Consider the following 14,262-nt stretch of genomic DNA (forward strand, 5'->3'; position numbering starts at 1 on the left):
TCAAATAAGATCAAACTTTTTCATTGACATGTTTATTTACATACTGCCATGACAACGTCAAATTATTTGAACATAGGTAGAGTCTTGAAAAGGAGTCCGCAACATAAATGTCAACAAACATTAAGTTTTTCTTTATTGATTTAAATGCCATTTAAATTATTAGTGGCCACCTTACGGGGGGCTTACGGTCACGTGATCGCCTTACTTACGCCCCTTACGGTCACGTGATCGCCTTACGCTGTCTCGATTTTATCATTTTTCCCACCCCAAAAAGTGCCCAGCGCCGCTAAAGAAGTTTTCACTTCAAAAAATATTGATTGATTTTAATATCTGTGAGACTGAGCTTTGCTCGGAAAACATATAAAAACTCAAAAATGCGCGTTCTCCCAGCGATAAGACCGCAGCCTTATTCGGACTTTAAGATAAGTCAACTATTAGATAACGAAGCGATATGGACTGGATATGTCAGTGTCAAAAGTGACGTTTTTGTTTGAATATTTCATGCATGATGTAAAATAATTTATTTTAAATTACAGATAATTGGAAATTAAACGAACTTACCTGTAAGTGAAGTTCATTTCAATTATATTAGCTGCACAAACTTCGAAATGATAATATAACTTGTAGTAGGCGCATCATGCCGCCTTCGGCCATGCTATTTAGAGAGAGAAAGTTTTTCTCAAATTCAGACTTCCGAACGCACGTCACGCAACCCACGCGTGACGCTTCTGTCAAACGTCATTTAGTTTAGAGTAACAAGCCAAGTCAAAACACTTTCACTGCCAGAGACCCGCTAGGCGGGTTCTCTTTTCTTAGGCGCTTGGCGCTACAAAGCGGAAAAACACATATTATCAGCTTCGCTCGTAGCTCGCACTGGCAGTGAATATGCCAACAGATATAACAGCTTGGCCAACTCGGCAAAGCCAAAATTGTCTAAAACTTTGACAGGGATTTTTCACTATTAGAATCCCTGGTTGTCGCAGGATAACGCGGGTACTGGGCGGGAGGGATTATCATTTCGAAGTTTGTGCAGCTAATATAATTGAAATGAACTTCACTTACAGGTAAGTTCGTTTAATTTCCAATTATTATTACGCTGCACAAACTTCTTCAATGATAATATAACTTGTAGATGTTTAGAGATAAGTATTCAAAGTTTGATTTGGCTTTGTATGGGAACAATGAAAGCAATGATTTTTGATTTCATTTTAAAATACCTACCGTTTTAGTTCGGTATGAGTAACTGTCTATTTCCAATATGAATATAATTTTAATTCTTACACATTATTTAGAGATCTAGTGAGATCATCATTTCATCAAACTGCTTATCATATGATACCTAGTTGAAACAAATAATACATTTGTATACATTGTATTTTGTATACGTGTTAGTAGTTAGTGGCAACTTCATTGGTTCATGTATTGAATAATATTAATATCTGTAAGTATTATTGTACCGTTTGTGCCCAAATAAACATTAAAACATTAAAACATTGTTCCTTATTAAAGGGTATTTTATTAGTACCACTTAGTACCAAATAAAAAACTTAATTATGAAGTATAGGACTATCAAAAAATCTAAAGATGGCATAAAATGAAAGTTTTAGAGAATTCAATAGCTATAAGCAACTCTTAACTGTCTCTTAACAGTGTGTTGCTGCTTTTAGCAACCCTTATTCTCTTATTAACTAGATAGAAGAAAGAATAACTAAGGATCTAACAAGATCATTGGATGAAACTATGGCCCTATTATTATGAAATTGGGCAAAATCGTCAGAAGTCTTACTCCAACGTAATGTTTTTCTTCCATCAATATGACACCAACGCATAACAGGTTGAATGTTTGTTGAAAAATAGAAATATCAATACCACTTAAAGTATCTTTAAGAGTCGACTTAATTCATCTACGAATCGTTTGGGAAGTGATGAGGTATTTTTCCGGCAATAAATAATAACTAATGAATAACATTCTTCGTTCTTATATATCAGTAACATACAGCTAGGTAATGTTTTGGCCTGAGAACAAACCTCATTCAATATCAAATTAAGTAGTTTTTTCCCTACAAAATGTTAAAGATAGCAACATTTCTCAAATTTAAAATCAAGGATAGGGTTTTAGCGCGCTGTGTGCAATCACCATAGCCAGAATAATAAGTAATTTTTTACTATTTCTTAATCTTGTAATGAAAGATTTTTATTAGATGGTGAAATTATTGATAAATAATTAAATACTGATTTAGATTAGGTACAAGCTCACACTTAAGGTTGAGGTGGGTGTAGTCAAAAAACGTTTTTCATAAAGCGTTCCACCTTATCATTTGAGGAGAGCCTATGCCGCAATACAGGCATAAGAGCAATTTATAAAAAAATATTTCTATACCTAGCTTCCTCATTACATAATTCTATTAAATAGCAAGCACTTCTCGAACAGCTGCTATGAAATAATTAATGTAAGTATGCTTAATTGTTCCACAAAAACATACACCAGTGTTGACGGTGTTGGGCGCAAGGGACTCCACCGTACTGTTGGTCGCGCCAATCGGAAGTTCCTCCTCTCTCCTCCGCTCCTTCAGTGATGGCTGAAGACACTTCCCGGTTAACACAGGGGTAACCAGGATAAGACGATGTTGAATCTTGTTAACCCGGTGTGAAACCGGTTAATGGAATAAGTTTTTATAATTGAGAAGCTAGGGCTCAAATCCATATAATTATATATATGTAACATATAAATATTTTGTAAAACTGAGTAGGTACAATGACCGTGCCTTCTGCTTTTCCTAGAACTTTAATACCTTGAATTTCATTTCAAATGGAAGGAAAGCACAGATAAAATGTTTTTTATAACCATGAAAATGTGAAAGCATCTATGTAGAAAAACATCTGGGTTAATTAATTACTTCACTAGGGTAAGTATATGTATAGCGTTCACATATTTCATCTGCACGACTATTAATAACTCGATCAGAGGAGTTCCAGAATGTTGCAACACATTTCAAAATATTCATTGTTTAATTTATATTAAATCTCCGAGATCTTGATACTCGAGGTAAGCCAGTGCTGTCAAACTGGTTTAACTTGACAGACAATCAGACGTACTCATTTGAGTAACCACTGTTGAATTGAAACTCGTATGACAATCTCAGATTGATTTCTAATACCTATAGGATTCTCACTTGCATATTTGGCAGGTTTTTATCAGCAAAATCGAATAGTTTATCATCTCTCACTCATCTTATGCTAAATGATCCTAGACATAAACATACTGTATTTCATTTCACCTAGTCGGTTTTTAATTAGTTGAGATAGCTGTATTATCTTCTTTCAGTAGTATCTCACACTGATAAATCTGAAAGGAATGTCTTTGAACATAAAGACGATCGACAATCGACATATTACTGAAGAGATAAGTTGACAATGACAACCCATGGATTTGACAGTGACAGCGACGTTCCGTTCGCGCTCCGATTATTCTGAAGCAATTCTTAGAGCTGCGTCAAACTTGGCAATTTTTCTCTTCTTGCATTCTTCAAATTCAAATGCGTAATATTTAGCCATCAATTTATATTACACTAGGTGATATTTATTGGCATTATATTTCTTTAAAATATATTAAATTCAGTATTTAGCTCTTTAAACATACATGTGTATGCCATATTCATTTAGCCAAACTTATAGCTATACAAACAACCCATTTATATGAACAAAGTGAACTTATAAAAATGTAACCAGTTTATAAAATATTGGGTAAATAAATAATCTAGATATTAGCCAGCTTTCTGAGGTATTTAGGTGCTAATTCCATTTGATTATGACTCCATATATCTTGTATAGGTACATACATAGTATAAGAAACATTTATTGTAAGGAGTTTCAACAATGGATATAGTGTGACCTCTAGACCTTATACACTTCATGAAAGGTCCGATACATATAGCTAGAGAGATATCTATATATAATCACATAATAGTCTAATGACAGGAATTAAAATTGAAATTTCATATTTCCATATGAAACACAGATGTTTCCCAAATTCAAGAATCAGGTAAAAACAACTTGGAGCTAGTGCCATGTAACAATTTGTGTTATTAGTTTTATGGCAGTTCCAATTTCTTGTTGTATTAAAACTGCTTAGATGCAATAATTTTACTTGTCTTAGCAATATATCTGTATTTATTTCCCATAGGGTTTTGTACAGAAAATATTTTAACGAAATATTGAGCTGTATGAAATGTAGGTACCTACATTAAGAACATCATAGGCATATATTATTTTGTACACACAGCATATATCAAAGTCACATATTTTTCCAGTACTTGACTGTTAATTTTACAGAAATATCCATTTTTCGGAATACCTGTAAATACTGGCACAGATAAGATAGGAGTTTTGTATGAGATGTCCTGGACAGAATCCTTGCAAGTATGATGACATTGCTATGAAAAAAGGTATATAATTTAATTAAACCAGGGCTTTTATAAAAAATTGTTCTAAGTGAACACAGGCTGTTGTGTTGGTGCTGTCGCTGGGACTAGGTGCGACCTTGTGCCTGCAGAGAGGATAGTGTTGCTCCGCTTCCTTATTGCTGCTTTTATCCAGGCCGTGCTGTCGCTGGGACTAGGAGCGACCTTGTGCCTGCAGAGAGGATAGTGTTGCTCCGCTTCCTTATTGCTGCTTTTGACCAGGCTATTTTGTATGTTGCTAGTAAGTAGTAAATACTTTATTGTATGAAACAAAGATAAGTAACATCAAAAACATACATTGTAAGAATATGATTGGTAGTTGAGCCCTGTAAGATTAAATTTCTTAGGACTTACAATAATTTATAAGTCATTAGTTATTCTTGCTAGCACACCTTATCACATACATCACTTGTCAACAGCATGTTTAAAAGATTTTTTAAAACATCTTATGCCATTTATTGGGATTCATTATTGAACAGCTACCTTAGCTAAGATTGTTAATGATGACAATCGCACAAAAATGAGCAGTCACTTATGGTTCTGTTACAGTGCACAATTGTATTGAGAGCTAAATCATCACAGTTAGAGAACAGGTTGATTTTGTTTAATTTCAATACTTAGCCTTGTTCCCTACTGACAAGCATCTCGCCAGCCGCAGCGTAATTCTCTGGGTTCACCTCGGAGCACCAATAATTATTTACAGCGCGGAGTATTTTGTAATGTCCTTAATTATATATCTGCGAACAAACAACAGCAAAGTCCTAGAAGGGTTAATCCCATAATATTCGAATTTCAGGTGCCTTTATCCACAAGGTCAAGATTTGCTCGCTCGCTTAGTACTTCGCTTGCTTGAATTAGAATAAGTACCTACTTAAATTCAGCTACTTGAAAATGAGTATATATCAAGAGACGGCCTAGTATTGGCATACCACATGATTAACTCATTTGGTTAAGAGCTGTGTCTAGAGTGTAACACGCCACAAAACCCAGTAGGTAAGTTTATCTAACAAGACTTGTAGGTGGCTTATGGTCCACTACCTATTTGCAGGTAGGACATGAGCAATGTCTCAGTGCTGTTGGCAAGGAATATGTGACAATATCCCATGGCTACTGGCAGTGAACGCACCTAGTGTAGTACGCCAAGGTTGCCAAGTGCGAATATCAAACAGAGATGTCTAAATTAACACTCCAAAATGATTAGCACAGCCATTTTATGCATTTAGAAACAGATACGCCTAGAATAGCGTTCCAGAATGCATGTGTACAGCACAACCACCAAGTACAGTCAGCAACCAGAGTTGGCTAGTTATAAAACTCCAAAACCACATCACCAACACTAAATAGAAATAACAAATTAGCATTTGGTACTACCACTCTATTACTTACCATTTATGTTCCTTTTTGGAATGTTACATGTTTTAAAAAAGTAACTATTCGAATGCTGGCATTCGATGCTAATTCAGAGAGCGAGGCTTACTGTGGATACCGAGCGAGATCTAGTTCTCGACGCCGCTGGCGGAGATAGGAATCTTGATGATATAGAATTACAGACCTAGAATAGGCCCAAGATCGTGATCTCGATATGTACCGCGTCCGCGCATAGCGGCCCATGGCGACGAGAGGTCGCATTCAGCCTTGATCGCGTACGTTCTTGTATCTTCTTCTCCAATCTTCTTATTCTTCCAATTTACAATTGGGTCACTTTTTATCCTATTTTCCACGTATTTTAAGGAATTTCTTGTCCTTTTATAAACAAAAAGACTTTTTATTTTAGGACACGTAATGGCCGTCGGCTGCATGAAAACGACAATGACGTTTGACAGAAGCGTCACGCGTGGGTTGCGTGACGTGCGTTCGGAAGTCTGAATTTGAGAAAAACTTTCTCTCTCTAAATAGCATGGCCGAAGGCGGCATGATGCGCCTACTACAAGTTATATTATCATTGAAGAAGTTTGTGCAGCGTAATAATAATACCCTATTGAGACCCACCTCTTAAAAAACCACGAACAAGCTTAAAGACGGTTTTCGCTTATAGACGCTATTCCCCACATTAATCTTACTCTTCTTTTCCAGTTCTCGAGTACGTGGGCCCAAAATGGCGTACGTTCGTAGCCAACATGTCCATCGCTCTATTCTTCACGTTGGCCGCGTCTCTGCTGCCGTGGATAGCGCTGCTGGCAGATGACTGGAGGACGTTCGCGTTGGCGACAAGTGCGCCTTTCATCATGGCCGCCGCCACGCCCTGGCTGGTGCCCGAGAGTGCCAGGTAATCATCAGCATCTAGTATTACCTCTATATATACCTACTAGCTTTTGCCCGCGACTTCGTCTGCGTGGAGTTAGTAATTTGGGTAGCTTATTTTTACCCAATCTGCTTTTTCACGATTCCCCATACAAACTTCCACCCCCCTTTTCACCCCCTTAAAGGGAGATTTTTGGGATAAGAGCTCCCCTATGTCCTTCCCCGGGACTCAAACTATCTCCATACCAAATTTCAACTAAATCGGTTCAGCGGTTTAAGCGTGAAGAGGTAATAGACAGACAGACACACCTTCGCATTTATAATATTAGTATGATTTTTTTTATTTCAGGCATAGAGAAATAAGAAAGCAGGCATAGAGTATTCACTCCATACATCAGTGTTCTTACCAAAACGACTATTATTTTTCGTAGTCGACATCTAGTGACAAGTAGCGAAATTATCAGTACTGCTACTCGACATTAGATGTCGCGACGACCGAAAAGTTTCTCAACAATTTTCATTGAAATAGGTTCATCCGGTTATAAAACCGGATGAACCTGAACTCTATTTTATACTCCTGCTTGTACTTATATTAGTTGTAAATTGTTGAGCAATCGAGTAGCACTGATAATTCCGCTATTGGACGGTTGATGTCGACTACGTCCTACTATGCGTCCAAAGTTAAAACGGCCGTTTTTGTTTTGAGTTTATAGATTGACGAATCCAGCAACATAGAAACTAGTTTGATGTATTCAAAAGGTACTTTATTACAATATACAGTATTTAGCGGCCCCCTTTTTAAAAAAAATATATTTCGTTAAATTGAAATAATCACGATTATTTAGCAGTGGCGCTAGTGTGCACGTTGATGGGCTCTTAATACTGCCATAGAGAAAAAAATACATAGAGTGCTCACTCCATACATCAGTTCAGACTATTAATTTCAGTGTCTACATCTAGCATCGAGTAGCGGAACTATCAGTACTGCTACTTGACAATAGATGTAGCACCGACCGGAAAGTCTTATCTCAACAGCATAAGACTTTCCGGTCGGTGGCGACATCTATTGTCAAGTAGCAGTGCTGATAGTTCCGCTACTCGATGCTAGATGCTAATAGTCTTTTTGATACTAAAACTGATGTATGGAGTGAGCACTCTATGTATTTTTTTCTCTATGATACTGCTTATTTCAGATGGCTGGTGTCACAAGGAAAGATCGAGAAGGCCCTGACCATCATGAAGAAGTTTGAGAGGATCAACAAAACGAAGATCCCGGAAAAGGTTCTTAGTGATTTCACGGTAAGTTTTTAATCACCTGGCCAAGTAGCCAACATGCCAATCGCTAACGCTACGTAGCGATCGAAACGCAACTGTCACTGTCACACTAATATGGAAGAGTGATAGAGAGACACAAAGCGATTCGATGGCGAAGTTCAAGCGATCGTCACCTTGGCTAGGCCGCCTGTAACCCGCCTGTAACAGGCGTGGCTCACTCCGCGATTTCGTCGCGTCGCTACAAGTACCTACAAGTACATGCGGCCCGCACCAATTTTGGTGTCTAGCTACAGTAGTTGCCGCGCAACGTTGCGGAACGGACGCCTGCTCGCGCTTGCGCCACCTTGCCGTCATATCAGTCTATAGACGCGTTTTGTTAGAGAGTGAGCCTTCTGTACCTAGTACTATTATTTATTCTGTGCCTGTAATCGCCTCGTAGTGATTGATGCTGTTATTGTTGTCTTATCCTCGTGCCGCCTACCATACAAAATAATGGCCAAGGAAGTTTGAATCTTGTTGTATTATCAATTGGATTGAATTTCATTTGTTCGAAACTTTTACTAGACAAATGAAATGCTACCTACTTTGTTCTTAGCTAAGGTTGACATTCCATCGAAACTGAGTGTACATCCTAATGTACATTGGGCGGCACGAGGTTAAAGCACCCCAGAGGCGCAGAGTCTTCACAAACTCGCGCCACGCCTTCCTATCTTCAGCGACCCTACTAGCCTCGCTCCAGTTCACCACCCGCTCGTAGCTCGTCCCCTAGAGCCCTAGAGTGATGCTGGACTGTAATTAAATTACCTACTGCTTATCTTTCAGGAATCATCTCTAAAAACCATTAAAGAAAACGAGGCCGAAAACCGGACATACTCCGTCCTCGACCTCTTCCGTACCCCCCGTCTGCGGCGCAACGCGATACTACTCATCGTCATCTGGATGGCTATATCGCTAGTCTTCGACGGCCACGTCAGGAACGTGGGCTCTTTAGGCCTCGATGTGTTCTTAACGTTCACTGTGGCCTCGGCTACTGAGTTGCCGGCTGATACGTTCCTCACTGCTGTCCTGGACAGGTATGTTGGCTTCTTCTTTCATAATATTTAATTACACAAACGGGTCTTCCGCGATATAATTTCATTGTTTTTACCTTAAATTCAGACGTCCGAATTTCTTTCATAACTCTTCAAGTGGCAGGAACCGGTTTCCGAACAATTTAAGTCATTTTGATCTGAAATTCGATTAATTGAAATAAAATCGAAATTCCAACAACTCAAATATGACATATGCCACTTGAAAGAATAATCTCAAAAAAAGAACCACCCTTGACCTCTTTAGTACCCCAAGACTCAGATAATTTCATCCTACTCATCATTACCTGGATGGCTATCTTATTACTCTTCGACGGCTACGTCAGGAACATGGGGTCTTTAGGCCTCGATGTGTTTATGATTCATTAAGGACCTGTCCGTCAGAAAAGGGTCGTTATGCACATGGATAGGGCTTGCAATCCGGATCCGGAATGTATGAAATTTAACACTTTAAACTCTCGCGTTCTGTACACATATTTAACAATGAAATTATATCGCGGTAGACCCGTTTGTGTAATTAAATATGTATGAAGCCACAAATTATGATATAAAGGAGGAGACCACTTTCCTAATACTACTTTAGGGTCTAAACTTGTTTGTTTACAGATGGGGCAGGAGATGGCTCGCCTGCGGTTCCATGGTGGTCAGTGGCGTGTTCAGTTTACTGGCCACAGCTGTACCAGTTGGTAAGTATTAGTTTCAGTATAAAAACTATAATATATATATTATAACTATATATCACATTTATAGATAGACGGGTCTATCGCGAAATTCATTTTATTACCTTTACCGACATTTCAACACAGGCTTCACTGGTCGTGGCAGCTAACTGATGTCCCAGCAAAATGTCAAAACAGAGATTTGTGCAACTACCCGACGAAAAGTGTATGAAAAAGTTTGGGGTAGACATCACATTTTCAAACCACCCACTACACATAATGAAAAACACACACTATACAAATACTTATGTCCAATACTTGTATATATATTGATTTAAACTAACACGATTTTGACTCATAATTTTAAAACTAACACGGGACTTAATCGAGTAAAACTTACGTTTATTTATGGCGTGACGTTTCGGACGTAAACGGGTCTAAACTGAATTACTAAAGGACGGAGCTATATAAATCGCATAACTCCGTCCGTTAGCAAATCAGTTTAGGTCCTAAACATGATCGCAATAAGACATAATGGTAAGACCCCTGGACTCTTTTGCTACCCCTACAGTTCACGTACGCTCCTTATAATTTGCGTCCTAGTTACTTTTTGTATAAAAGCATCTCCATCTAAATATAGGTACCTAAGATCTAAAATTCTTTTCCAGGTGGGCCCTCGGCCTCTCTAGCCATCCTCGGGCGCTTCGCCGTGAACATCTCTTACAATATCGGCCTCCAGTACGCCGCTGAACTACTGCCTACTGTCGTGAGGGCGCAGGGCGTAGCTCTCATCCATATCATGGGCTATGTCGCCAGTATAGTGGCTCCCTTCGTTGTATATCTGGTAAGTGTCTTTTAAAGGATGAGTCACACTAGACCGGGCCGGGCCCGGGCCGAGATGTCCGACATGTCATTTTCTATGACGGGTGATCGGTGATCACGTGGTGCTTTCCATAGAAAACGAAGCGCTGGGAGCTCCGGCCCGGCCCCGACCCGGTCTAGCGTAAGTCATCCCTAATTCTAGCAAATAAAAAACTATGACTATGAAAAAAGTTTCTGACCATCCTCAGCAGTTTTGCCGTGAATATCTTTCAACTACAATTGAAATACTTCACTTCTTATATTGAACTACTTAATACTTCAACAGTGCTTTGGTACTGTTATGCTGTGAAATGTAATGAATTAAACAATAAAACTTTTAACGTGCAAAGCGCTAGAAATTTCACAGGTATCGGGGATCAAAAAAATACTCCAACAGTTCTCTTAAATGACTGTCTCATGATTGGTGCCGCTGCAGCACTATAGTAAGTGACTATACTCTCGCACGTCGGCCTTCGGCCTCGCGTAAACGCGCACTCCTGAGGGACGCTCCGGGCCTTCGGCCCTACGCGGAGCTTGGCCTTATAGTATTGCCTGTCACAATTGATGACACCACTTTTCATTTCCCCAGGCCACCGTCTCCCAGGAGCTTCCGCTCCTGATCCTGGGTGTCCTGGGCATCGTCGGCGGCCTCCTCTGCCTGTTCCTCCCAGAGACCATGGACACGGAGATGCCTCAGACCCTCCAGGATGGAGAGGACTTCGGCAAAGACCAAAAGTTTTGGGACAATCCTTGCTTCAGCAGGTGGGTTTATTCGACACATTTCAGAAAAAGGTCACTGTGGATAAAACATCAAAAGTTGACCCGGGTACAGCAGCAATAGTTGCTAAGCGCGCGAGGTATTCAAAATTACCTTGACGCGCTCTTGACAATATTACATACCGTCAATCGGGGTGAATAGAGACAAAACTTAAAATGTGATTTACCTGACCATTTCTTGAAAATTACCCACACGAATTGTGTCATTCAATTAAAAATAATATCAGAATTTGTATGATACCTACACTGTATTTTTTATTTTTTATTGATTAAATTATTCATTTACAAAAAAGATATATACAGTGGTATTACTAAAAGAAATTAAAAACTAGCTTAAATCTAAAATAGGCCCTTGAGGCATTGTACCAAGGATGCTGGCGACATTTCCTCGCTGTATCGCAATGCTGATACGTTGTGCGAGGTAGTCGCCAGCTCTTTGGTCACCAGTTACGTCAACCAGACGCTTAGCGATTTCTGCGAACAACTTATGCGCGCTGGGACCCCATGGACCTACACTTAGTGTGGATATTTTAAAAAAACTAAAAATCCCGTTCTATTCCAGAAAAAATCCCGATGACGAAGAAAACCCGGGCCGGTACATCAAACGGAACTCTGTCTCCAACCAGCCCCAAGAGTTCGTGAGAGCCATTCCTTCCATCGGCTCCAGGGCATCCATTAGGGCATCTATTAGGGCCTCTGTAAGATCTAGGAGACAGGAGAACGGGGTCTGAGGTTAATATTGATATTTGATAGTTTTGGTTGTGACTACGCTTATGTGATGCTGATCTGATTTGGCAGAAAGTTTGACTATCAGCTCTTTGATAGGCTAAGTGCTTGGTAGGAAAAGAGCTTTTGATAGCCAAAGAGCCTCAAGCTTTAGGCAAAGAGCCTTTGATAGGCAAAGAGCTTTTGATAGCCAAAGAGCTTTAGGCAAAAAGCCTTTGATAGGCAAAGAGCTTTTGATAGCCAAAGAGCTTTAGGCAAAGAGCCTTCGATAGGCAACGAGCCTTTGATAGCCAAAGAGCCTCAACGAGCTTTAGGCAAAGAGCCATTGATAGGCAAAGAGCTTTTGATAGCCAAAGAGTCTCAAAGAGCTTTAGGCAAAAAGCCTTTGATAGGCAAAGAGCTCTTGACAGGCAAAGATACTTTCAGAGCAAAGTGCCTTTCATAGGGAAATAGCTTTTGACTGGCAGCTCTAAAGCGAGGAGCTTTTAGGGTCCCGCACTAGCGTCTTTTGAGTGTAGGCATCTAGTCAGCGCTATGGAAAATGGCGTCGCTGCGCAGTTGCGCCAACATTGCGTCGAGCAGCAGCCATAGAGCTGACTAGACACTGACGCTCGGAAGACGCTAGTGTTGGTCTTAATAGGCAAATAGCATTTGACAGGTAAATAGCATTTGACAGGTAAAGAGCATTTTGATAGGTAAAGTGCTTTTGTCAGATAAAGGCTTGAAGACGTTTGGCAAGCTAGTCTATATGATCAGACTTAGGTATTTACATACATTTAACCAACGCGAAAGGAAAATCAGACGAAGAACTTAAATTGTTTTTTTAAGGCGATCAGCAAAGGATAGAGAAATAAGCCATTTTTAAACTACGTGCCAGTGCTTTTTGCCACGGCTCTTGGAAGCCTGGGGTCCGCTTGGCAACTAATCCCAAGAATTGGCGTAAGCACTAAGCACTGGTCTTTTGAAAGCGACTGCCATTTGAATTTCCAACCTAGAGAGACTAGGCCTTATTGGGATTAGTCCGGTTTCCTACGATGTTTTCCTTCACCGAAAAGCTGGTAAATATCAAATGATATATCGTAGCAAGGTTCCAAACACGGTAAAAATATTGTTTTTTGTTGTATTTATGTGCGTTAAATGTGTATACGTTTAAAAATGGTTAATCTCTACAAACTTTACACTCCTGAAGGTGTTAAGTATAAGAAAAATTCGTGCTTCTATAAAAACTATATTAAGGTCAACTGAGGTAAATGCGTCACTTGAGTTAAATGCGTCTTTTAAAGATTTCTTCTAAATGCAACATATTATTATAACTAGTATAGCCGTCTGCATTAAAACTTCAGTGACCACACTTCAAACAGAGAGGGTTGCAATAGTTCTAAAATGTTCCGTTTAGAAGAAATCTTTAAAAGACGCATATACCTCAAGTGACGCATTTATTACCTCAGATGACCTTACATTACACATAAACATAACTATTTCAAATAGTACAAATATACAGAAAAAAAAGTGTAAATGTGGCTGTGACTTTTAAAAGTGACTATTGAGAAAGAAACGAGAAAAACTACAAAATTATAATAGGGTATTTGACTGTATTTAAATTAAATTATTTTACATCATGCATGAAATAATAGAGAAACGTATACCTACAGCAGTTATGTTTAGACACAAGTTCTATTTTAAAACCCGTATAAAACTATAAAGAGTAGATGTACTTGGTCAACCAGATCTTGACAGTAGAAAAAGGCGGCAAATTTGAAAAATGTAGGCGCGAAGGGATATCGTCCCATAGAAAATTTGAATTTCGCGCCTTTTTTTACTGACAAGATTTGGTTAACCAGCTATAATTTGATTGTGACGACACATTCTAGTGTTTCATAATATAAATTTCATAGTAGCGTAATCGTTTTGACAGTTCGAAAAAAGAAACTGCCGGCCCTTTCCAATTGAGGTTACAATCGCTATCGCTTCGACAATGAAACGCTTTGTGTGAAGTGACGGTTGCGTTTCGATCGTTACGAAGCGTAAGCGATAGGCATCTTGGCTACGCGGCCTGATTTGACTAGTAGTCATATAACTCATATACATACTTACCCTATTACGACTATTACGAGCCTTAAGCCGCCTTAAGTTTGTGATGGTAGTGATTGCTTATTAATTTATTATAGGCGTTAA

The 14,262-nt window shown here is 39.1% G+C and overlaps 1 protein-coding gene across 2 annotated transcripts in view; it reads left to right on the forward strand.

The window, feature by feature from the left end:
• LOC134660469 (organic cation transporter protein-like) overlaps positions 1-12,121 on the forward strand; it is a 60,521-nt gene extending 48,400 nt beyond the window's left edge. The window contains exons 6-12 of one of the 2 annotated variants that reach the window (XM_063516226.1): positions 6,534-6,726; positions 7,895-8,000; positions 8,799-9,049; positions 9,671-9,750; positions 10,392-10,567; positions 11,174-11,346; positions 11,924-12,121. In XM_063516226.1, the coding sequence (XP_063372296.1) occupies positions 6,534-6,726; positions 7,895-8,000; positions 8,799-9,049; positions 9,671-9,750; positions 10,392-10,567; positions 11,174-11,346; positions 11,924-12,092 (1,148 nt within the window). In that variant the 3' untranslated portion in view covers positions 12,093-12,121. Of the gene's footprint in view, positions 1-6,533; positions 6,727-7,894; positions 8,001-8,798; positions 9,050-9,670; positions 9,751-10,391; positions 10,568-11,173; positions 11,351-11,923 lie in introns of both variants that reach the window. The other variant, XM_063516225.1, reaches the window with a different exon arrangement.
• Positions 12,122-14,262: the final 2,141 nt, after the last annotated feature.

Source organism: Cydia amplana, chromosome 27, assembly GCF_948474715.1.
Source record: "Cydia amplana chromosome 27, ilCydAmpl1.1, whole genome shotgun sequence".
Lineage (NCBI taxonomy): Eukaryota > Metazoa > Arthropoda > Insecta > Lepidoptera > Tortricidae > Cydia > Cydia amplana.